The sequence below is a fragment of the Muntiacus reevesi genome, chromosome 4 (genome assembly GCF_963930625.1).
Source record: "Muntiacus reevesi chromosome 4, mMunRee1.1, whole genome shotgun sequence".
Taxonomy (NCBI): Eukaryota; Metazoa; Chordata; class Mammalia; order Artiodactyla; family Cervidae; genus Muntiacus; species Muntiacus reevesi.
Genome location: NC_089252.1, coordinates 109,312,190 through 109,336,824, shown reverse-complemented (window position 1 = coordinate 109,336,824; position 24,635 = coordinate 109,312,190). Strand labels below are relative to the sequence as shown.

At 48.4% G+C, this 24,635-nt stretch overlaps 1 protein-coding gene and 1 pseudogene across 6 annotated transcripts; one reads left to right on the top strand and one right to left on the bottom strand.

Annotated features, from left to right (window-relative positions):
* Positions 1 to 20: 20 nt before the first annotated feature.
* Positions 21 to 23,935, bottom strand: SHISA5 (shisa family member 5). 6 transcript variants are annotated; one of them, XM_065933772.1, is made up of 6 exons: positions 23,756 to 23,935; positions 20,284 to 20,440; positions 7,670 to 7,720; positions 1,609 to 1,724; positions 1,284 to 1,460; positions 21 to 1,202 (listed from the first exon to the last, which is right to left on the bottom strand). In XM_065933772.1, exons 1-6 carry the CDS (start codon positions 23,823 to 23,825, stop codon positions 1,123 to 1,125), a joined length of 651 nt encoding a protein of 216 aa, XP_065789844.1. In that variant the 5' UTR covers positions 23,826 to 23,935; the 3' UTR covers positions 21 to 1,122. The 6 variants fall into 6 exon arrangements, with proteins under 6 accessions (XP_065789844.1, XP_065789845.1, XP_065789849.1 ...); XM_065933773.1 differs by lacking the exon at positions 7,670 to 7,720; XM_065933777.1 differs by lacking the exons at positions 7,670 to 7,720; positions 20,284 to 20,440; positions 23,756 to 23,935 and adding an exon at positions 7,650 to 7,654 and having other exon boundaries at positions 1,609 to 1,797.
* LOC136168073 (U6 spliceosomal RNA) lies at positions 16,264 to 16,362 on the top strand (annotated as a pseudogene).
* Positions 23,936 to 24,635: the final 700 nt, after the last annotated feature.

Below are 24,635 nucleotides of genomic sequence, written 5' to 3'. Positions count from 1 at the left end.
CAATGAAAGGAGGCAACAGCTCGAAATATCTGCATTTATTACAAACAAGGGTGCAGACCTGAGACTCCGAAACACATTAAGAGGTCCCGACCTACGACGTGGTAAGACATGAACAGAAGGGTGGGGAACACCGAGGTATGTGTCTAGGTCACAGGAGCCCCCTCAGGGTCCCCTCCACCTTTGGTCCAGACGACACCTTGGCCCAGGTGTACCCGCTGCCAGGACATACCTAGGCCTGGGGTCCAGCAGCCGGGTAGTCTGTGGGGCTGGTGATGGGGAAGCAGGGACTCTGAGTCCCTCTCCTCTCTGGGGAAGTCTCCCTCTAGGACCCATCGGTTTCAGCCTCACAGCAACCATTACACACATTTTGAAACAGAAAACAAGGTAAAATATTTAGCTAAAAGTAAAATAAAAACACTGCAGGGAGGACACCTGAGTGGATAAGTGGTCAGAGGCTGCCCTGTCCACCTGTGAAAGGGGCCAGGGCCAACCGGGGCAACCAGAACCATGGGTAAGTGTGGGCCTCCAGGTGATCCCAGGAAGGGTGCAAGAAGGATCCAGGAAGATAGTTTTCAGGGAGGGTGGGGCTCCACCTGAGGCGTTCAGATAATCAGGTGGCCACCCACCCTCCACGGGGCACAGCCCAGGCTGCAGGAGCCTCGGGAAAGGTCGAGACCCACCTGCAGCCAGGTCCTCAGCCTCACCCACTAGCCCGCACCGTGGCTCTGGTGCTTCAAAGACAAACCTGGGGACAAGCCCTGGCCTTGTGCCACGGCTAGTCATGCCACAGAAACCGGAGGACGGGTGCATCCTGCTCGCACGAAAGCTGTGCTGTCCCAGCACGACAAGCATCCCTGCTCCGGCCCCAGGTCTCGCTGGAGTGGCTGGAAAAGAACCGTTCTTTGGGGTTCCAGGCAGCATAATCTCAAGTGAGGAGGGGAGCACAGCATGGTCCCGGCAACTCTGACATGGACTGCTTCCCGCACCCCTCATCACCATCACCAGAAGCCTCAGGTACAAACGGGACACACACACCACGTCTGGGGAGAAGAGGCCCGCACCCGCACACCCATTCACACACACAGGACAGATGAGCTGGTAGCCAGAGATGCCAGGGCGTGCTCAGGGGACTGCCTTCGGGGGCTCCATGTAGGCTGGATTATAAGGAGGCTGGCTGGCAGGGTAGGGCAGGGCTGCACCTCCTGAAAACGGAGAGGACACCAGTTAGCTGTGGTCATGGCTGCAGGGGGTCAGGCACGGCGGGAGTCGGCAGGCATACTCACCAGCCATCGTCTCGTGGTAGGCGGGGGGGCCCATGGGCTGGGTCGGGTAGGGTGCTGTTGGCATCCCCGGCTGGGGGACCACAGAGTGGTAGCCCTGGTATGTAGGTCCAGGGTAGCTCGGCGGTTGCAAGTAAGGGGCGTGCACCACTGTGGTGGCCGTGGTGGTGGTCACAACCGCTGCAAAGAAAGCCCCAGTCAGGACCGCCAGGCTGGCCACCGCTCCCTCCAGCTCAGGCCAGTCAGGGCCCTGGTAAACCCACCACCACCACCCGGGGTCTGCACCTGCCCCCAAGGGGTCACCGTGGAGCAGAGGGGAGATGCTTACGACTCGGTCGGCGGCACATCTTGTACAAACAGCAGCAAGAGCAGGTGCAGCAGATGATGACGGTGACCACGGCAATCACAAAGAGGGTCACCCCAATGGCGATCACTGTGCCAAACCTGACAGAAAGCCAGTCAACGCTCCAGTGGCTGAGACTCCACACTTCCGCTACCGGAGGCATGGGTTCGATCCCTAGTCAGGGAACGGAGATCCCACATGCCGCACACGGCCAAAAAAAGAGAACCTAAAGAAAGCCAGTCAAGATCCAGGGCCTCTCGCCCCTACCCAGGCCCAGCAGCCCACACCACACCCACTCCCAGACAGCACCCCTCTAGCCGGAGGAGACTGGGCAACACAGATAAAGCCACTTCTGGGGTGTGGAGCTTGAACCTGTTTCACCCTCGTGTTTCCTCAAGTATATGGGGTTGACCGTGGCTGCCCCTGGGATGCCCCTCAGGAGCTTGGGAAAGGGCTCTTCAGGTGTCTTCCCCCATACACACGTCTTGTCCGCCTCCACCGAGCCAGCAGCACATGCACACCCAGTACCCACCACCAGCCAGGCCTGTGTGGCTTGAATGCAAAACTCAGACGTGGGCGAGACAGACCAACTCATGGCCTCTGGGAGCCCACAGACCATTACAGGAGGCAAGGGTTGAAGGGAAAATGACTCAGGAAGCACAGGTAATGAATCACAGGGAGAAGTTTCCAGGAGCAGGGAGGCCAGTATGGCCAGGACGGTGGGGAGTGGTATGGCTGCAGGCCCCCGGAGTGACGGTGAGCCTGCAGGATGCCAATCACCGTGCCAGATGTCCTCATACACCCTCGCTCCAACCAGAGGGGCAGGCAGGTGGGTCAACCAAGAGCCAGGCGAGAGGAGGCCTCCCTGCCTACGCAAGGCCCAGGTCTGAGTGGAGAGTCTGCCACCTGAGAAGACTGGCCCTGGGCGGGAAGTTCACCAAAGCCGACTCTCAAGAGCAGTCACAGACCCCTGGTGTCCTCCCTTGTTCCCAGAGGCCAAGCCGTATTCCTTCCAGTAAAGGGAACTGCACCAACCAGTTGTTCCATTAAAACAGGGAAGGGGCTTGGTGAGCTGTGAGCTGTAGGCTCCCCTGAGGCCTGGGGGAAAGGCTGAGGGGAAGGTTACCCCCACTTCCCCGCCCAGGGTGGAGGGCCTTCCATCTCATAGGCCAGCTGACGTCACAGCTTTGGGATGGACTAAGGACAGACCCTCCACACCCCAGACTCAAAATACCCAACTACATTCATAAAACAGGAGCCATTGACCACTGTGAGACCCAGACCAAGGCCCCAAGACAGGAACCGTGGGAGTCAGGAGGTGCCGCCTGCCTAAGCAGAGGGGCCTGTAACTGCCCTTCACCGCAAGCTCCTCCCAGGCCCTCTGCTGACCAAGGATGCAGACACAGACACAGACACACATGCAGAAGCGCAATCAATGGCACATGACTGCAGAGCCACCACCACCAATCTCTAATCTCTCTCTCTCCCACTCTCTTCCTCTCTTTAGTCTGTCTCTGATGCACAGTACAGCACCCAAGCTCACCCCATGTTAGTCTCCGCCTTCAATCAGAGGCCTCCAGCACCCCGGGGGCTTCCCCATTCCATCCTGAGGCCACTCAGTTTCAATCTCCTCCCCTTTCCAGGAAAAGTAAAGCGAATCTCCTCGGCACTCCCTGGCCCTGACGTCAGAGGCAGGAAGGACAGACGCGGAGCCTCTTAAAGACACAGTGCGGTGGATGCCCCAGCTGCTCTCCAAACTGGGGCCAGGACTAGGGAGGGAAGAGCTCGGCTGTCTCCCGGAGCGGCCTCCCCACCCCACTGTCCACGGGGTCCCCAACCACACTCCTGCTCCGCCTGGCTCAGCCCACCAGCCCCGTTCCAGCCGTCCACTCAATGGGTACCTTCAGCCATCAGCCCATCAGCAGACCCAGAGCCTGCTGACCAGTCCCCTCAGCTCCTCTTCTCCCACCAGTGCGTGCTCCAGGCCTCAAATCTGCCAGAACCTGAACCTACCTACCCAGGTCCCCTTGGCCAGCCTGTCATGTCTGATTTTGTCGCTCCTGCTCAAGAGACTAGGATGGCTCCTGGAGCTCCTGGGACCATGCAGCAATTTGCTTTATAATTTCTTTGTAAACTCTGTGTAATGTGTGTGTATGTATACATACATATACATATATATATATAATGGACTTCCCTGGTGAATCAGACGGTAAAGAATCTGCCTGCAATGCAGGAGACCCGGGTTCAATCCCTGGGTCAGGAAGATCCCCCAGAGGCGGGTATGGCAACCCACTCCAGTATTTTTGCCTGGAGAACCCCATGGACAGAGGAGCCTGGTGGGCTACAGTCCACGGCGTCACAAAGAGTCAGACACGACTGAGCGACTAACCCTAATATCTAATATATAAAATAGTGTGATAAGAGAGGGGAAAAAATCTAGCATTTGTCTCATCAGAGAGTAGCACAATAAAGCAAATGTGAATCTTTAATTAAAAGTCTAAATAAAGGGCTTTCCTGGAGGCTCAGTGGTAAAGAATCTGCCTGCCGATGCAGGAGACACAGGTTGGATCCCTGATCCAGGAAGACCCCACATGCCGTGAAGCAACGAAGCCCACGCACCACAACTATTAAGCCTGTGCCCTAGAGCCCAGGAGCCACTACTGAAGCCCATGTGCCCCAGAGCCCATGCTCCACAACAAGAGAAGCCACTGCGATGAGAAGCCCATGCACCGCAACTAGAGAAAAGCCCGAGCAGCAACGAAGACCAGGCACAGCCAGAAATAAATAAATAAATAAAATTAATTTTTAAAAAATCTAAATAAAATGCAACTCCCTGTGTGGCCCGGGGGACTCCCACCCTCCCTCCTGTATGCTCCAGCCACATCACTCTCTTTTAGCTTTTTCTTTTTGGTTGTGCCATATAGCAGGTGGGATCTTAGCTCCCTGATGAGGGACTGAACCTGTGCCCCCTGCACTGGACGCACGGTCTTTACCACTAGGCTGCCAGGAAGTCCTCCTGTTAGCTTTTGGAAGCACTGTGGGCTCTGTCCTCTCTCAGGGCCTTCATACAAGCAGTTCCTCCTACAAAACCACCCCGTCTGCTCTTCTCTTCCTCCCACCCCTATACAATTCATTCTTGGCCACTTTTCACATCTCAGATCAAAACATCACTGCCTCCAGGACACCGCCCCTGACCATGCAGAAAAGGTCAGACTCCTTGATAAATGCTCTTATAGGATCAATTGCCTATCTACTTCAGTTTATCAACACACACTTCTTTGTGTGAGCACTGGATTACCGTGCAACTTGTCTCCAGCCTATGGATTCATGGAGGCACAGACTGCACCAGCCCTGGACCATCACTGTGTCTCCAATGCCTGGCCGAGACAACAGATGCTCAGAAAATATCTGACAAGTGAATCAACTCACTCAGGGGTCCCGTGGGTAGCACCGAGTAGGACAGCAGGCCGGATACCGGGAGGAACAGCAATATATGAGGGGTGGCTGCACAGTGGGGCAGGGATCTGTGGCCCCAACAGATTCAAACAGAATCACACCTCCAAAAGGCTGAGGCTACCCCCCAGGTCAAGGAGTCCAAAGGTCAAGTTCAGAAGGCAAGAGTCGGCCTAGGTAGGAGGGACAGAAGGTCCGAGCAGCAACAGCCCAGGCAAGGAGCTTGCAGCAGGGCTCAACAGGACGGTCCCTAGGAGGCCTAAGACCCCTATTGTCCCGGCAGTGGAAGGGCCGTTTCTGGAGCTGGACGCCAGCATTCCCACCACCACACTGGCCAGGCAGCATGTGGCCGTGACCCGGTGGGTGGAAGAACTGCAGGGACGGTGCGCTGAGGGCCAAGAGCTAACACAGGCTGGCCATGCCCACGCCTCAGCGACCAGACCTCCCTGCCTTCCCCCTGCATTGTCACGGCAGAGCCGGCATGGAGGGTCAGCAGTGAACCAGGCCTGGGGCCCGCAACCAGAGTTTCCACCGCTCCGGTGCTTCAAAACACACCATTCCTGCCAGATGATCCTGTGAGTGAAAGGAGCTGGGAAGGGACAATGACATCGGGACCCAAAAGGACCGTGGCGGGGAACCAAGAAAGCTCAGGGTTCGGGGGGACCATATGGACCAGCCACCGAGCATCAGCAGGGCAGGATGGGAGTCACCTGCGAAAGTGGCAGGAAGACCTGCCGATAACGTCCGCTCTGCGGGGAACACCGAGAGCCTAGGTTCTGCAGGCAGATGGAGTCCCAACTGCGCTGCTCTGCTCTGCGCTGACCTGCTGCCTTGTTCTTGGGGAACCCAGGGAGTCGCCCAGAGGAAGAGCCAGGGTGGGGACAGTCCAAGAATGAAGGAGGAGTGGGCAGAGGTGGGGAAAGGGTGGAGTTGGCCCAGAACCCCTCAGCACATCGGGTCCTTCCACTGTGGAACATTCGCGGAAGCTTCCAAACAGGGCTGGACCCCAGCAAGGAACCATCGCGCCAGTGGATGATCAACGGTGCCCCCGGCCGAGGAAGCAGCACACTGATGCTCACCCGAGAGGGCGGCCCCCGGGGCCCTGACGGGTGGTCAAGGGGACACCCAAAGGAGATGTGACTCCATCCCTTCATCTCCCAGTACCCGCTCCTGAAGCCTCAACCCTATAAGGCAGGCGCTGGACGCCACACTGGGGCTCCGCTCAGAAGCAGAGGAGAGATGGGGCAGGATGGGAAGAAGGCCCAGAGAGGGGAGAAGGGTCCACACTCCCAGCGGACGGGAAAGATGGCCCGGTGGGGAGGCTGCATGGCTCCGGCACCTCGAGGAGGGCAGGGAGGGTGCCCCCGAGCTGCCCCCAGGAACCCACATCTCCTCTGCTCCCGGGGGACCTTGACCTGCAATGTGGAATCCACGTTTCTCACACAGAGCCCAACGCTCACTCACCAACCAGGCCACCTTAGTCTCCACTGCCCTTCTCTGAACCCGCTCTCTCAGCGCCTCCTATAGCCATTCCTCAAATGTCACTGACCCTCAACACGCTCAATCCCACCCAAACCCGAGCCCTTCATGCAAACCCCATTCGTCCTCTGTGCTGGATCCCCGAGCAGGGCAGAGAGCAGGGCACCCCACCCCAGCCCCTCCCCCAGCTGCTCCCCCCAGCAGGCAGCCCCACCCCACCCCTCCAGCCCAGCCTCCCTCTGGGCAGACCAGGAAACCACGGCTGCCTCCCACACTGCCTGCCACGCCCGCCCCACCTGTTCCTGCTGTCCTCCAGGAAGTGATGGTCTTCATCGTGAAACGCCATTCAGACCCCGGCACTGCCCGGAGCCCTCCCTGGTGCCCCCCCAGGAAGAGGCCCACACTGGCTGGATGTCAGACCGAGACATGACGTGGTGCACTATATGTTAATGCAGCATCTTTACCAAACTTCATCACCCCATCGCCATGCACCCTGCACCATCACTGCCCCTCACCATCACCACTGCCACCATGACGCCAACACCTCCCTGCCACTGTCCCCCATCACCACCATCATGTCCTACTACCATACATCTGCCTGTCACCCCACTACACGCCACCATAGCGCCCATTACCATCAACCTCTCCACCATCAACACGAACACGCATGCCTGCCCCAGTATCACACAGCCACGGTCGTTCATCATCACTCTATCCCCACCACCACGGTACCATCACCACACACTCAGCCTTGTAGCCCCCAACACCTCTTCCCTGCCGCCACCACCTGATCACTGTCACCTTTTGCCACTATCGTCCCCATCACGGTCACCCCCTTCCCATCACTTACACCTACAGCCCAAACTATCACCAAGGTCAATGTGAACCTCCACCCTCAGCATTTCAGTTGTCAACCAGTCACCCCAATCCCCAGCACAATGATGAAGACAACTTCCCGACACAAGGATCAAAGGTCCTGGAGCTCAGACATGGCGACAGCTTCTCCGGGGCCATAGCCCAACGACTCTGTGCCACCCCAGTCCCTGCAGCCCTCTTGAGCCCCCCACCCCGTCACCTCTGCCAGGAAGATGTACCGAGCGTGCAGGTTACGTACTTGGGCATGGGGTCGCTGTTGAAGCGGGACTCGAGCTCGTCGGTGAGGACACTGCAAAGAGGAAATCTCACAATTAACCACCTGCACCCCACCCAGCACACCAGGAACAAACACAACCTTAGCACACACACAGAACATGCACGAGAGCCAACCCCATAATGGGCCAGAAAGGTGGGGCCCTGGTGGCCTCCAGAGGACAGATACCACACATACCAGGATTTCAGGCTACAAAGCCACACATCCTTCTAAAGCACACACGGGACATTCTCTAGGAGAGACCACCCAGAGGGCTCAGACAGTAAAAACATCCGTCCTGCAATCCGAGACCCAGGTTCAATCCCCGGGTTGGGAAGAACCCCTAGAGAAAGAAATGCCAACCCACTCTAGTATTCTTGCCTGGAGAATCCCCATGGACAGAGGAGCCTGGTGGGCCACCGCCCAAGGGATCGCAAAGAGTTGGACATCACTGAGTGAATAAATACTAACACATACAAGGCCACAAAACCAGTCTCAAGAGATCTGAAAAGATAGCTATCATACAAATTATTTTCTCCAACTACAATGGGATGAAGTTATAAATCAGTAACGAAAGACCCACGTCATAAAGTCAAAAACAAAATGCTAAAAATAAAACAAAAACTCTCATACCTTGAGAAACCAACACATTACAACAGAAGAGCTATAGCTTAAATAAGAAATCATAGACGATATTGAGAAATCTGTAAAACCAAATGAAAATAAAAATACCACTGATCAAAATTGGTGAAACACAGATAAAGAATTCTTAGAAGGAAGTGTATAGCTTTGATAGTGATATAGTAGGAAACTAAAGAAGATAGGGAAAAAGTAACAGAACAAACTCCCCAAATAAGGAAGGAATTAATAAAGATAAGTGCGAAATCAAAGAGAATAGCAGCCACAGAAAATAACAGAGAAGATGAACAGAACCAAAGCTGGTGGACCTCTGGCAAGACTAAGAAAAGGAGAAAAGATGCAAGAAGACAAAAGTACAGAATGAAAAGAGGTAAATAACAAAAAGGACAACAGAGCTTTTAAAAAGTAGTAACTGGAAATTTCCTGGCAGTCCAGTGGTTACGACTTGGCATTTCCACTGCTGTGGCCCGGGGTTCAATCCTTAGTAGAGGAACTAAGATCCATCCCCCCCAAAAAATAATAGTAGCTTTGAACTGAACAAACCATCTGCAAAAAAAGCACTTGGGAAACAAGTGGTATTAAAGACTAGTATTAGTATTAAAAGCTATTAATGAACTGCTGGTAATTGTGCCAAGTGTATTCTAGATATATGATCATATTTCTTTTTAAAGGACTCATTTGGGACTTCCCTGGTGGCCCAGTGGTTAAGCATCTGCCTGGGAATGCACAGGACATGGGTTTGATCCCTGGGCGGGGAACTAGGATCCCATATGCCGTGGTGGGCAACTCAGCCTGAGTACACATGACAACTACAGAGCCCACACACCACAACAAAAGATCATGCATGATGGAACTAAAACCTAACGCTATCAAATAAATAATTATTTTAAAAAAAAAACAATAGTAATAAAGAACTCACTTGTACTGATAAAAAAAACTAACATTTAAGGAGACGTTTTCATGTCTGGGATTGGTTTTAAAAGCAACCAGGAAACAAAAGTAGTAGGAGGTATGTGGAACACTAGCAACAGAGTATTGCTAACCATGGGGGCAAGCAATGGATATATGGGGTTATTATTCTCTCTGCTTTTGTATGTTTTTTAAAATTCTCAAAAAAAGTCAAGAAACAGAAAAATTCAAGAGAATTAGGAACAACTATATACTACTAAATTTGAAGGACAAGTAAAGCTAAGGAAAAAATATTTTCAAAAAAATCAGTGTGCAGGCTTTGGCCAGCAATAACAGTAAGGCACACCAAGGTGGGGTGGGTGGAGGGGCAGAGTGGGAAGAGACTCCATGTAGGTGGGCCTGGCATCTAAAGCCCCCTTTCTCCTCAGGGCACCAGCCTATTTCAGAAGGGCAATTCTCTAGGCAAGAAGACTGGAGTGGGTTGCCATTTCCTACTCTTGGGGATCCTTTTGGGATTGCACTCTTGTCTCCTGCAGGGGCAGGTAGATTCTCTTTTTTCTTTTTTTGTCTTTTAAAAAAACTATTTTATTGAGGTCTAACATACTTATAGTTTAAATTTGTTTAATTACTAATTCAAATTTTATTTTAAATGCCTTTAAGATAATTTTATATTTTAGATCGTAAGTCAAGATTTTTCTCTGTTCCATATAAATTCTGTATCTGGCCCAAAGTTTCACATGTTTACTCATTCTATTCTGCCTTTCTTTTGCTTTTTTTTTTTTTTTAGTTTATTTATTTTAATTGGAGGCTAATCATTTTATCACATTGCGGTGGTTTTGGCCATACACTGACATGAATCTGGCTGGTAGATTCTTAGCCACTGAGGTCCTGAACACCAAGGAGAAACTCAGCAAGGAGCTCAGCTTCTACTCATCTCGGTCTCTGCAATCAGGCCAAGATGACCTTAGAGTGCTCGTGTCCCTGGCAGAAGCAGTAATCAGTCCTTGCTGGAGAAGTCCTGAGCTCCAAATGGCTATAATTCATTCTCCAAATACAATGTCTGGCACACAACTGGTGATTTCCAGGAACACTAGAATACTAGACAACATGAAACAACAGAAACAACTGACAGCAGAAATACCCACAGGGGTTCCAAATATGGACGCTGTCAGACTCTGACCTTTGTTCATGATCAAAGGAAAAAAAATCCAGCAGTTTAGGAGAACTGGAAACAGAAATGAAATAAAAACTCCAGAACTAAAAAATCATGCAAAAATCAGTAATTTATTAGACAGTTCAAAATATAATTAATCAACTAGAAAACAGGCCCAAACAAATATATATATACACTAAATCCTAAAGACACAAAAAGATGGTAAATGTACATAGAGAAGACAGTAGGTGAAATATGGAAAACAGCGGTAGAAAACGTCTTATATATGTGTAATAAAAGTCCCAGAGGGAGAAATGTGAAAATGGAGTAGAAGCAATCTTTAAAAAGAGGGATGCATGCTATTAAAATTATTTTTCTCCTAGCAAAAATGATACAACAAAAAAAGACAATGGCTGCAAATTTTCCAAAACTGGGGGAAAACAAACACAAAACCAACCCAGATTTCAGAAATATCTTAAGTCCCAAGCAGCAAAAATTCAAAGAAAAACACACCTAGGTATAGCACAGTAAAACGTGTAAACCAAACATGAAGAGAAAAAACTTAAAAATTAGAGAAAAGACATGCCACTGGCAAAGGAGCAATAATAAAACCACTATCTGATTTCTCAACAGAAACAACAGACGTTAGAAGACAATGGAATGAAAGTTTCAAAATGCTGAACTTTGCTGAAAGTTTATACCTTCCAACCTAGTAATCCATACCAGGAAAAATATCCTTTAAGAAGGAATGTAAAACAAAGACATTTTCAAACAAACAAAAGCCGAGAAAATTTGACACCAGTCTACCTGTATGAAAGGTAAAAGGAATATGTCTCAGATGAAACTTAAACATGAAGGAAGAGAAAATAAATATACTGATAAAGGCAAAAAAGACAATTAAAATACTGTCTTTGGGAGATACAAATCAAAACCACAATGACATATTGCCTCATACCAGTCCAGACAGCTATCATCAAAAAGAACACAAATAAAAAATGTTGGCAAGGATACGGAGAAAAGGGAACTCTTTGACCCTATTGCTGGGAATGTGAATTGGTGTAGCCACTGTGGTAAACAGTATGGAGGTTTCTCACAAAATTAAAAATAGGGAATTCCCTGCAGTCTAGACGTTACGACTCTAGGCTCTCACTGCTAAGGACTGGGGTTCTACCCCTGGTTGGGGAACTAAGATCTTGCATGCTACTCAGCATAGACAAAACAAACGAACAAAAACCCTGAAAACAGAACTAACATATGACTCAGCAATTCCACTCCTGGGTATACATTTAAAAAAAAAAAGAAGGCAATGGCACCCCACTCCAGTACTCTTGCCTGGAGAATCCCATGGATGGAGGAGCCTGGTAGGCTACAGTCCATGGCGTCGCTAAGAGTCAGACACGATTGAGCAACTTCACTTTCACTTTCACGCTTTGGAGAAGGAAATGGCAACCCATTCCAGTATTCTTGCCTGGAGAATCCCAGTGATGGGGGAGCCTGGTGGGCTGCCATCTATGGGGTCGTACAGTTGGACATGACTGACATGACTTAGCAGCATCAAGGACAAATTTACTGGGAATTCCCTGGTAGTTCAGTGGTTCGGACTCTGCACTTCTACTGCAGGGGACCTGGACTGGAACCCTGGTGAGGGAACTGAGATCTGCATGGCGTGGCCAAAAATAAATAATAAGAACTTTGTCCATTAAAAAAAAAAAAAAAAACCCCAAACACTAATTTAAAAAAATACATGCACCCCAATGTTCATAGCAGCATTATTTACAATTGCTAAGGTATAGAAGCAACCAGTGTCTATCCACAGATGAATGGATGAAGATGTGGTGTGTGTGTGTACGTGTGTGCGCGTATGGGTATACATACACACACACACACACACACACGTGTACAAGTGGAATACTACTCAGCCATAAAAGAATGAAATTTTGCCATTTACAGTACCATGGATGGACTTGGACAGCATTATGCTAAGTGAAATAAATCAAAGAAAGTCAAATACTATAGGATATCACTTATATGCAGAATCTAAAAAAATACAACAAACTAGTGGATACAGCAAAAGAGCAGCAGACTCACAGATACAAAGAACAAAGTAGGAATTACCAGCGGGGAGAGGGATGAGGGGCACCTTAGGGGTGGAAGTGTGGGAGTACAAACTACTGGATATAAGATAGGCTCAAGGTTGTATTATACAACATGGGGAATATAACCAATATTTTGTAATAACTATTAATGGAAAGTAACCTTTAAAAATTGTATAAAAAAATTTTTTTGTAAAAAAAATTTTTTTTAGATAACCATGAAAAAAATTCTACATTTCTCCAAAGAAGACATACAGATAGCCAAAAAGCACATGAAAAGATGCTCAACATCAAAGAGAAATGCAAATCAAAACTACAAGGTATCACCTCACACCAGTCAGAATGGGCATCATCAAAAGGTCTAGGGACTTCCCTGGTGTTCCAGTAGTTGACTGCAGACTTCCACGGGAGAGGTCATAGGTTCTATCCCTGGGTAGGGAAGTTCCACATGTTGTGTAGTATGGCCAAAAACAACTTGGAATTAACAATTTGGGGGACTTTCTTGACGGTCTAGGGGTGAGGGCTCTGCATTTCCACTGCAGGGGTACAGGTTCAATCTCTGGTCAGGAAACTAAGATCTCACATGCCCCATGGCCCAAAAAATAGTCTACCAACAATAAATGTCGGAGAGGGTGTGGCGAAAAGGCAACCCTCCTACACTGTTGATGGGAATGTAAATTGGGACAACCACTATGGAGAACAGTATGGAGTTTCCTTTAAAAACTAAAAACAGAACTACTATATGATCCAGCACTCCCACTCGTGGGTATCTATCTGGAAAAACCCATAATTCGAAAAAATACATGGACCCCAGTGCTCACTGCAGCACTATTTATTAATACCAAGACATGGAAACAACCTAAATGAACTTTTATACAAAACAAACAGACTCACAGATTTCAAAAACAAACTTATGGTACCAAAGGGGAAATCGGGGTGGGAAGAACAAATTAGGAGCTTGAGATTAACATATACACATTACCAACAGATATTATACACATTATACAACACATTATACAACAGATAACCAACAAGGACCGACTGTTCAGTACATGCAACTCTACTCAATATTCTGTAATAACCCATATGGGTAAAGAATCTGGAAAAGAATGTACATATGTATATGTATGACTGAATCACTTTGCTGAATACCTGAAACTAATACAGCATTGTAAATCAATTATAATAAAATTTAAAAAAGAAAGAAAGGGAATAAAATACTGTCTTTGAGGTTTATAGTATTCCAAGAGATAAAGGGAGCATCACACACAATAAAATGAACAATTCATCAGAAAGTGAAAACAATCCTAGATAAGTATGCACCTAATAACGAAGTCTTAGACCTTGAAGCAAATACTGATAGAACTGAAAGAATAAACATATCTGTAGTCTCTTGGTAATCAACAAAACAAGAATAACAAAACGTGATAAGGATAAAAAAGATCTAAACACTATTATCAACAACTTGACCTGACACTTATAAAGAGTACACTTAACAACTGCAGAATATATCTGAAACACTCAGGATATGAAGCCATAAAATGAGTCTCAGTAAATTTCAAAAGGCTGAAATCTTTTTAAAAAGCTTTCATTTATATGGCCACGTCAGGTCCTAGTTGTAGCACACAGGCTTAGTCGCCCCGCAACGTGGGGGATCTTAGTTCCCCAACCAGGGATCAAGGCCGCACCCCCAGTATTGGAAGGCAGATTCTTAACCACTGGACCACCAGGGAAGTCCCAAAAAACCAAAATCTTAAAAGAAAACAACACAATGAAATATGACTGCCCAGTCATCAAAACTACAGAAATTGAACCTTTCTAGGAATCAGCAATAATCTGTATCTTATTGCCTGGTGCCCTGGTGGCTCAGTGGTAAAGAATCTGCCTGCCAATGCAGGAGAAGCAGGTTCGATCCCTGGGTTGGGAAGATCTCCTGGAAAAGGAAATGGCAACCTATTCCAATATTCTTGCCTGGAGAATCCCACGGACAGAGGAGCCTGATGGGCTACTGTCCATGGGGTCGCAAAGAGTCAGACATGACTTAGCAACTAAACAGTATCTTAACTAAAGTGTTATATATAAGAAGTGTACATTTATTAAAACTTAGTTCAAATGAAGCATTTATGTACTTATACCTCAATTTTTAAAGAAACATTTACAGTACCTAGTTTGGAGAGGGTGTGGAGCAAATCTGACCGCTCTCATCTGGCTGGTAGGAGTGTAAATGGTAACAAGTGCTGGATGTATCTGTCAAAACTGAACACATGCACCCAGTGCCTCAGGATTTCTACTCCTAGATATTTCCCCAGAAGAAAGAAATTCCTTTTAAAAGGCACCAGAGATTTATAAAGAGGGTTCTAAAAATAAATAAATAAAAAATAAAAGAGGGTTCTTAGCATCACTATCAAAATAGCAGAAACCAGGAATTCCCCGACATTCCAGTGGTTAGGACTCCATGCTTTCACTGCCAAGGACTTGGGTTCAATCCCTGGTTGGGAACTATGATCTCACAAGCCACACTGAGCTGCCAAACAAAAAAAGAAAAAATGAATAAACAAAAAAAAACCCCTAAATACATGGTCAGATATGCTATGCTGATGGACTGGAAAACTGAATCAAGTAAAAAGTCAATTCACAAAAACAGTCTATAGATCAACGCAATCTAAGCTGGTTTTCTTGAGAAGCTGATTCTAAAATTTACATGGAAATACAAAAGACTGAAAATAACTAAGACGATATTGAAGACTATCAAAGTGTAATATAAAGACACAGTAATTATAAGTCTGCTTTAGCCCAAGGACAGTCAACATAATGTAATAGAGAGCCTAGAGACATCTACACATGTGGATACTCAATCTGTAGCAAACCTGTCATTGTAGAGTGACAGAACTATCATTTTCTGAGACACTATAGTATATATGTTGCTCGGACAATCAGAGAAAGTATCTTTATAAAATTCACTGAAAAATTCTTCACTGAAAATTTTGTGATGTGTCAGTTTTGAAAATTTCACAGTAATAACTTTGTGTTTATAATATACACAGGTTGGAACAAAAACAAACCGAAATGTGAATGGTAACAACAGTCCTAAGTCATATAATAAACCCTTGATCAATTTTAAGCCCCAACAAATTCACATAGTGATTGTATCATTTTCTAAAAACATATTGATACATCTCTAGTCAATAATGTATTAGAAAATGAAACGATCTCTACTTATTTAATGCAACTACTACTATGCATACTTAAAGCATACAGGGGCTTCTGTGGTGGCTCAGTGGCAAAGAATTTACCTGCCAAATCGAAAGTCCACACAGCAAAGAAGACCCAGCACAGCGAAAAATATTAATGAATAAATAAAAATTATTTTAAAAATAACAGAAATGCATATATGTGCACCAAAAGATATGTACAAAGATGCTCACAGCTGCATTATTTGCAACACCCCTCCCCAAAAAAGAAACAATCCAGATGTCCACCAACATTACAATGGATCAACTGTGACATAAAAACTTCACATATACCAATGGAAATGAACAAACAACACAGTATGGATGAAACTCACATGGTGAAAGAAACCAGATAAGAAATAGATGTATGACGTCACGTGTATGTCTGTGTGTGTTGAGTAACAGAGCAGTTAAATAGTTACGCTTGGGGATAACAGAGGGCATACTGATTAGGAAGTAACCTGAGGGGGTTTCCAAGATGCCATGATATGTTAATTCTTGCCCCAGACAGGTGGTGGTTTCGTGGAGTTGAATGTGTTTAAATTTCAATAATTTGTGCTCGCTTCGGCAGCATATATACTAAAATTGGAACGATACAGAGAAGATTAGCATGGAAGAATGAAACTAGAACACTTTCTGACACCATACACACAAAAAAAAACTCAAAATGGATTAAAGATCTAAATGTAAGACCATAGAGGAGAACATAGGCAAAACACTCTCCGACATAAATCACGGCAGGATCTTCTATGACCCACCTCCCAGAATATTGGAAATAAAAGCAAAAATAAACAAATGGAACCTAATGAAACTTAAAAGCTTTTGCACAACAAAGGAAACTACAATCAAGGTGAAAAGACAGCCCTCAGATTGGGAGAAAATAATAGCAAACGAAGCAACAGACAAAGGATTAATCTCAAAAATATACAAGCAACTCCTGCAGCTCAATTCCAGAAAAATAAATGACCCAATCAAAAAATGGGCCAAAGAACTAAACAGACATTTCTCCAAAGAAGACATACAGATGGCTAACAAACACATGAAAAGATGCTCAATATCACTCATTATCAGAGAAATGCAAATCAAAACCACAATGAGGTACTATTACATGCCAGTCAGGATGGCTGCTTTCCAAAAGTCTACAAGCAATAAATGCTGGAGAGGGTGTGGAGAAAAGGGAACCCTCTTACACTGTTGGTGGGAATGCAAACTAGTACAGCCACTATGGAGAACAGTGTGGAGATTCCTTAAAAAACTGGACTTAGAACTGCCATATGACCCAGCAATCCCACTCCTGGGCATACAAACCAAGAAAGATCTGAAAGAGACACATGCACCCCAATGTTCATTGCAGCACTGTTTACAATAGCCAGGACATGGAAGTAACCTAGATGCCCATCAGCAGATGAATGGATAAGGAAGCTGTGGTACATATGCATAATGGAATATTACTCAGCCATTAAAAAGAATTCATTTGAATCAGTTCTAATGAGATGGATGAACCTGGAGCCCATTATACAGAGTGAAGTAAGCCAGAAAGATAAAGACCAATACAGTATACTAACACATATATATGGAATTTTAAAAGATGGTAACAATAACCCTATATGCAAAACAGAAAAAGAGACACAGATGTACAGAACAGACTTTTGGACTCTGTGGGAGAAGGCGAGGGTGGGATGTTTCGAGAGAACAGCATCAAAACATGTATATTATCTATGGTGAAACAGATCACCAGCCCAGGTTGGATACATGAGACAAGTGCTTGGGCCTGGTGCACTGGGAAGACCCAGAGGGATTGGGTGGAGAGGGAGGTGGGCGGGGGGATTAGGATGGGGAATACATGTAAATCCATGGCTGATTCATGTCAATGTATGACAAAAACCACTACAATATTGTAAAGTAATTAGCCTCCAACTAATAAAAATAAACAGAAAAAAAAATTTCAATAATTCACTGAGCTGTATGCTTTCTATTTGTGTACGTTTATGAATGTATGATATATACTGCCTCCAACCCCAATTAAAAAACTAAACTATAGGGACTTCCCTGGTGGTCCAGTAGCTAAGACTCCACGCTCCTAATGCAGGAAGCCTGCGTGTGATCCCTGGTCAGGGAACCAGATCCCACATGCCGCAACTAAGAGTTTGCAAGTCGCATAAAACGATCCCTTGTGGTGCAACTAAGATCCAGCCAACCAAGACCCAATGCAGACAAATAAATAAAATAAAAATTAAAAAAAAAAAACTAAAAAAAAAAAAAACTAACTAAGCTGTAGAACTTAGAGATGCATATTTGGGTATTATAACTCTAAAGAAAAGCAAAGCTATATAACAGTTAGAATCAACACAATCTTAGAAGGATGAGAGACAGTGATTGAGTGTGAGCTCAGGGGGGCTTCTGCTATCTTAACCTGAATAGTGGTTATGCAGATATTTGCTTTATGATAAATCATTGAGCTGTACGTTTATTTTAATGCACTTTTCTACATGTGAATTTTATGTTACAACACAACAGAATTAAAAAAACCTCAAGGAATGAGTTTAACAGCAGATTAAACATATATGAAGAATTAAATTAACTAAAAGTTTAGAAGATATAATCTGGGACGCAGCACAGAAACAAAAATATGGAAGAGACAGACTAGGTGATGTGAACACTGGAGTAGAAGATGCGGCATGTCTAAATGGAATTCCAGAAGGAAAGGAGAAGAAGGAAGGCTAATACTGAAGAGTAGCAGATAATTTTCTAGAACTAATGAAAGACACTAAACCACAGATTTAAAAAGCTCACCAAATCCACAATAGCATAAATAAAAAGAAATCTAGGGACTTCCCTAGCAGTCCAGTGGTTAAGACTTCACCTTCCAACGCAGAGGGAGCAGGTTAGATCCCTGGTTGGGAAGGCAAGATCTCATAATGGAAGCCAGAGAAAATAACCACCAACTTAAATCCAGCTCAGAGAAAATACTTCTTAAGAATGAGATGAATGTAATTTATCATATTAACAGAATAAAAATAGAAAACTCATCTAATTATCTCTAAAGATGCAGGAAAATATTTAATGAAATTCAAACTCACTTTATGATTAAAACTCCAAGGAAACTAGGGACAGAAAGGAACTTCCTCAACCTGACAAAGGGCAGGTATGGAAAGACTACAGCTAACATACCTAATAGTGAATGCTTTCTCCCTAAAATTGAGAACAAGACAAGGATGTCTGTTATTACTTTTTGTTGTTGTTCTCACTTTTTTCATCATTGTACTGGAGATTCTGACCAGTGTGATAAGGCAAGAAAAAAACAATGAAGCATACAAATTGAAAAAGAAGTAAACAGTAGAAGAAAAAAGGGAATTAAAAAAAAAAAAAAAGGCAATACAGTAAGTGAGAAAGAAAGAAATTTAGAACAGAGGAGACAAATATAAAGCACAAAATAAGATAGCAAATATTGAATACAATCCCAGAAATCCAATGATTACCTTAAACTTTAATGGAATAAATCTTCCTGTTTTTTAAAGCTATCAAAATAGATTTTGCAGTCCTCTTCCCTGGTGGTGCAGTAGATAAGAATTCACCTGCCAATGCAGGGGACACAGGTTCGATCCCTGGTCTGGGAAGATCCCCCATGCCTCAGAGCAACTAAGCCTGTGTACCACAACTATTGGGTCTTTGCTCTAGAGCCCAGGAATCCCAGCTACTGAAACCCCCATGCCCTAGAGCCCACGCTCTGCAACAAGAGAAGCCACCAGACTGGGAAGCCTTCACACTGCAACTAGAGAGTAGCCCCCACTCACCGCAGCTTAAAAAAAAGGCCCGTGCACAGCAACGAAAGCCCAGCACAGCCAAAAATAAAAAAATAAAAATTTAGAATAAAAAGTAAGGGGGTTCATTTTGCCCACAGAATATAAACTTTGCAACACACACAAATGAAAGAACACAACAGGCTGACTGGTTGTCTACGGAATAAGAAGAGAGTGCAATGGTCATGGATGATTAAAATAAGATGTGTAAGATGGTGGGAGTTTGGACTTGCCCAAACCAATGATGATCCCTTGCCATGAGCTGCAGAGTGTGACCACCTCAACTCTCTGGGGCCAAACACAAGAAACACACAGAATGGCAAAGGAAGACACACATGGGACCCCTTGGTTCCAGCCTACAACACAGTTTAAACCCCAGATGCTTAAACCCATGGGCCACGGCAAGTGGACACAGGCATGGCCCACAGTGGGATACACACCCGTGCACAGTGCCCTCCAGGGTCCACAAGGGGAGACCTGCACAGATCACACACAACCCCCACCAGGGGCATGCACACACTGCGCGGTCCACTCGCGCCAAGGGGCCCACCCTGAGGACATGTTGGTACACACCCAGGGGTAAGCCACAGGGCTGGCTGAGGCCACCGCCCCTGAGAAACTGGCTCAGCATTCGAGGCTAGGGGAGAGGCGCAAAGGATCACAGGAACAGAAGGTCCGGGGGAATCCAGCGAGTGCTCCACCATCATCCCTAGAGGACAGAAAGGCTGGAGGGGCAGGCTCAGGCCGCCCAGCTCGTGACCTCAGGTGCACTCACCTGGCCTCCGGAGAACGGCAATCTTCCCCCATCCACACAACCTGCTTCAGCACGTCCGAGCAACAGTACTGGTCGTGACAGCTGCCGCAGCAGAAAACAGGACAGACCCAAGGGTCGACCTTGCGCCCACGAGAAGTCATACACAGCTGACTATGGGCTGGAACACATAAAAACACTGTTCACCCATGGCCACGGGGCCAGCCTTCAGCCCTGTCCCAGCCCACACCACCCCTTCCCCAGCAAGGCCAGCAGGCCTGGGCAGCTGGGCCGCCTCCACAGCATCCTCTGGCCAATGCCCCAACCAGCCTCGCGCTCTCCCATGGACCACAGCAGAGGTGTCCACCTGGGCCCCCTCCCTCTCCCATCAGTGCACTGGCCCTCCAGATGGGATGGTGAACTTTCTACATTCGGGTCCGACTCGGCCACTCCTCAGCCTCAAGCCAGGGGATCAAGCCCAGGCTCCACAAAGCAGCATCCAGCCTGCAAAGGACCTTGAAGGTCACCCGATCCTCCCCCTTCAAATCAACTTACCCTTCGAGGTCTTCCTCCAGGCCCCCTTCTATGGGAGCCACCCAAGCCCAGCAGTCACACCCCACACAGCAGTCCCTCCCATGTACTTGGGGACCAGGCACTAGACTGACCCATTTTCTTCTTCCTCTTCTTTTTGGCCGTGCCACATGGCATGTGGGATCTTACTTCCCCGACCAGGGTTCGAACCCACGCCCCCTGACCTGGAAGCACAGAGTGGACTGAGCTGTTCTTAATCCTCCTGTCCTGTCCCCACCGCTCAGCCGTCGCAGCCTCGGCCCTGGCTGGACACTCCGACTGCAGGGGCCAGCCCTCACAGACCATCGCCTTACAGCAGGCTGTCTCCCGACCAGTTCACCATCGGCCGCAGTCACTCCCACCACAGAAGTGTCCGGGTCGTGTCCCAGCGCTGCTGCTGGACCTGCAGCAGGCGGCTAGGAAACGTCCGTGCCCCCAGCAGCCAGAGCTCTGAGGCGAGGGCCCCATGTGGAGCCCCAGAACCATCACACGGCTCTTAGCCAGAGGTGGGATCTAAGTCCACCTGGCTGACAGGTGTGGAAACAGACCACAAAGTTTGCAGACTTCCAGGAAGCTGCTACAGCCAAATGTTCCCACACACCCTTAGGCTACATCAGCATGGATCTGGTGTCCACTAGCAGGAGAGAACGGTCCTGGATGCTACCCTGACAGACCCTAAATGGAACACCCAGCCCAGCAAGGCCCAGACAACTACGGTAGACTGGGAATGGTCCTGATGATAAGCCCTGAGGTAGAAAGCAATGGAACTCTAAGAACCCTGTCTAACCACACCCCCAGGGCAGCGGGCAGCATCTGGAGACCCAGTCTGGTTGGTGTATTTGTCACTCCCAAACATTCCTCTTTGGGCTAAGGATGATTTTCCACAGTTTATTTTTAAGAAATTGTAGACAAAGGAGAAGCTCTGAAAACTGAGTAGGAGTTACCCTTTTGTAATAGATATTTGCAAGTATAAAGGAAATCTCCATTTGTAAGGGAGATTACCCTGTGGCTCCGTGGTAAAGAATCCACCTGCAATTGCAGGGAAGATCCCCTGGAGAAGGAAATGGCAACCCACTCCAGTATTCTTGCCTGGGAAATCCCATGGACAGAGGGGCCTGGTGGGTCACAGTCCACGGGGGTCACAAAGAAACTAAGCAACAACTTCACTGCCAGATGAGGATGAGGGTACAGACCCTATCAAGGCTGCAGGCATAGATTTCAATCTGTGTAACAATTTTACCCTTCTTTACTGGGTTTTTCCTCATGACTCCCAATATCCACTTTGGCCTTTAGTTCAAGAGAGCATTCAAGGTGAGGGCTTCTACCATTTGGGCAAGTTACTGTTTCCTTGGGTCTCCCATGCATACTGGAGGTACACTGGTAGTGTTAGTCACTCAGTCATGTCCGACTCTTTGTGACCCCATGGACTGTAGCCCGCCAGGCTCCTTCCTCCGTCCATTGGATTCTCCAGGCAAGAATACAGAGTGGATCACCATTCCCTTCTCCAGAGGATCGACCCAACCAGGAATCGAACCTGGGTCTCCTGCATTGCAGGCAAACTCTACCACTTGAGCTACAGGAAAGACCTATTCCACCATTTGAGCGAGTTACTCAGTTTCCTTGGGAATCAAACCTGGGTCTCCTGCATTGCAGGCAGACTCTTCACCGTTTGAGTGACAGGGAAGACTTGTTCCACCATTTGAGCGAGTTACTCAGTTTCCTTGGGTCTCTCATGCATACCAGAGGTATACATGTAGTTCAACTTTTGTTTTTCTCCTGTTCATCTGTCTTAACATCAGTGTAATTATTAAACCAGCCAAAGAACCTACAGGGCAAGAAAAGGAATTCTTTCCATTCCAACAGTATCAAGCACCCTGGGGCCACTGGTGGAGCAAGGTCCAAAAACAAAGGCATTGACTGACCTCCTTGAGAAGGCACAACTAGATAGTAGGTGGTGCTCTGGGCAAAGCTGCAGGGCAGAGGGTGGGACCACCAACAGTCCCAACCTAGCCAGCCTTCCACCTGGCAGCAGGTCTGGCCAGCACAGGCCATCCTACTGGGTAGCTCAGGAAACCCACCTCCTTTGATAGACTTTACAGCCACAGCGCAGCCCAAGCTTCTAAGCTGGGCCTGAAGACACAGGCAGGTTGAGTGTTTGAGCCAAAAGTCCATGACACAAATGTTCTTCTGATCCCCAGATACTCTGAACCAGGGTCTCCAGTCCTCACTGGAACTTCTCACCCCAAGCCCTCCAGATTCATCCCAGTCCCCAGGAAATAAAGTCCTTCCCTTGGAGAACAACACCCACCCCAGAAGGATCTTAAGCCTCCTAGGAAGACGGGTGGGGCAGAGGGAGGGCACTCTTCCATTTCCCTACTCTTAAAAGTTCCCCAGCTGGGCCTCCACCGTCCAGGATTCATCAGTCTACAATCAACCTACAAGAGCTAAGTGGCTCATCCAACCTTGGGGGCCAGCCTGAGCGGTCTCCAGGACCGCCAGGCCAATGGAGGCAGAAGGTGGAGGCTCCCAGCCAATGAACCGAGGCCAGGGAAGGCCTCAGATGCAGGGGCCAGGCCTCCCTGCGGCCACCAACCCTCGCTAAGGCCAAGCAGGAAATCCCACCCCAGCCTCTGAGAACGCAAGCCCTTGGGACCCTAGAGGACAGACCTCCCCCCAGCCACCACCACGCCAGGGCAGAACAATGACGACAGATGCCCAGCTGTCTGGGCAATGCCAGTGCAGACGGGAGGGAGGCTGGGGTGGGGAGAGACCAGTCGTGGGGTCCGCACACTGCCTCGGGGTTATGAGGCTCCGCTGGGGTCACTGGGGGGACGGCGCCGCCTGGGCTTGCAACCAGGGACGGCGCGGAGATGGCCGCCTCCCCTGCCTGCCCGGGACGAGCTCCCCGCCACCCGCCAGCACTCACCTCCCTCAGGCGCCGGGAGCAACAACAGCAAGAGTAGCAGGATGCGGGGCGCGGGGGCCGGCGCGGCCATGGCTAGCAGCGCAGGGCGACGGACGGACGGACCAACAGACGTCGCGGTGTAGCCGCAAACCTCAGCGACCCGCGCGGCCGCCGGCTTCCTCGCCCCGCCCCGGCCGTTCCGGGAACCCCGCCCGGGGGGGAGAGGAGGGACGGGAGGAGGGGAAGCGGACGCGCCTCCCCGCCTCGGGGCCAGGGACGCGTCCGCTGTCGGCCCCTCTTGGGACAGGCTCCCGGACCCAAGAGACCACCCAAGTTGCCTTCGATTCTCTCGGGGGCCCTTGTGCGCTCCCACCCCGGCCCCCGCCCTCTGGTCCGGAGAGGGGTCTTCGCGGGGATCAGCTTCCTAACACTTGAGCGCCCATTGGGTGCTGCAGGCTAAGCCGGGATGGAGCCCCTCCCCGCCCCTCCGGTTCCCCACCTGCCGGGACATCCTCGGTCCTCGGGAGGCACCTGAGGACCGAGTGGGACCGCGACAGCCCCGGGAGCAGACCTCCGCACACAGTAGGCGCCTAACAGACACAGGTTCCCTTCTGAAAGCCTAGTTCGGAGGCTTCTGGGGGACCCCATCTCTGAGGATACTCCATCACCCTGCCTCCTGCGGTGACACCCCTATCCCAGAGGTCTCCTTACCCTGATGCCAAGCAGGCTCACCCCTGCCTCAGGGCAAGCCTGGCTCGGCCTGAGGGAAAGGAACTAGATGCTTCCAGACACACCGTAGGCCACCACCTGACTCAGGGTTGGGCCAGCTGGCCCAAATCCTTGTGGACTGCCAGAGCAGCCCGGCTGACCGCCCCCTCATTGTGGGTTAGGATGGAAAGGA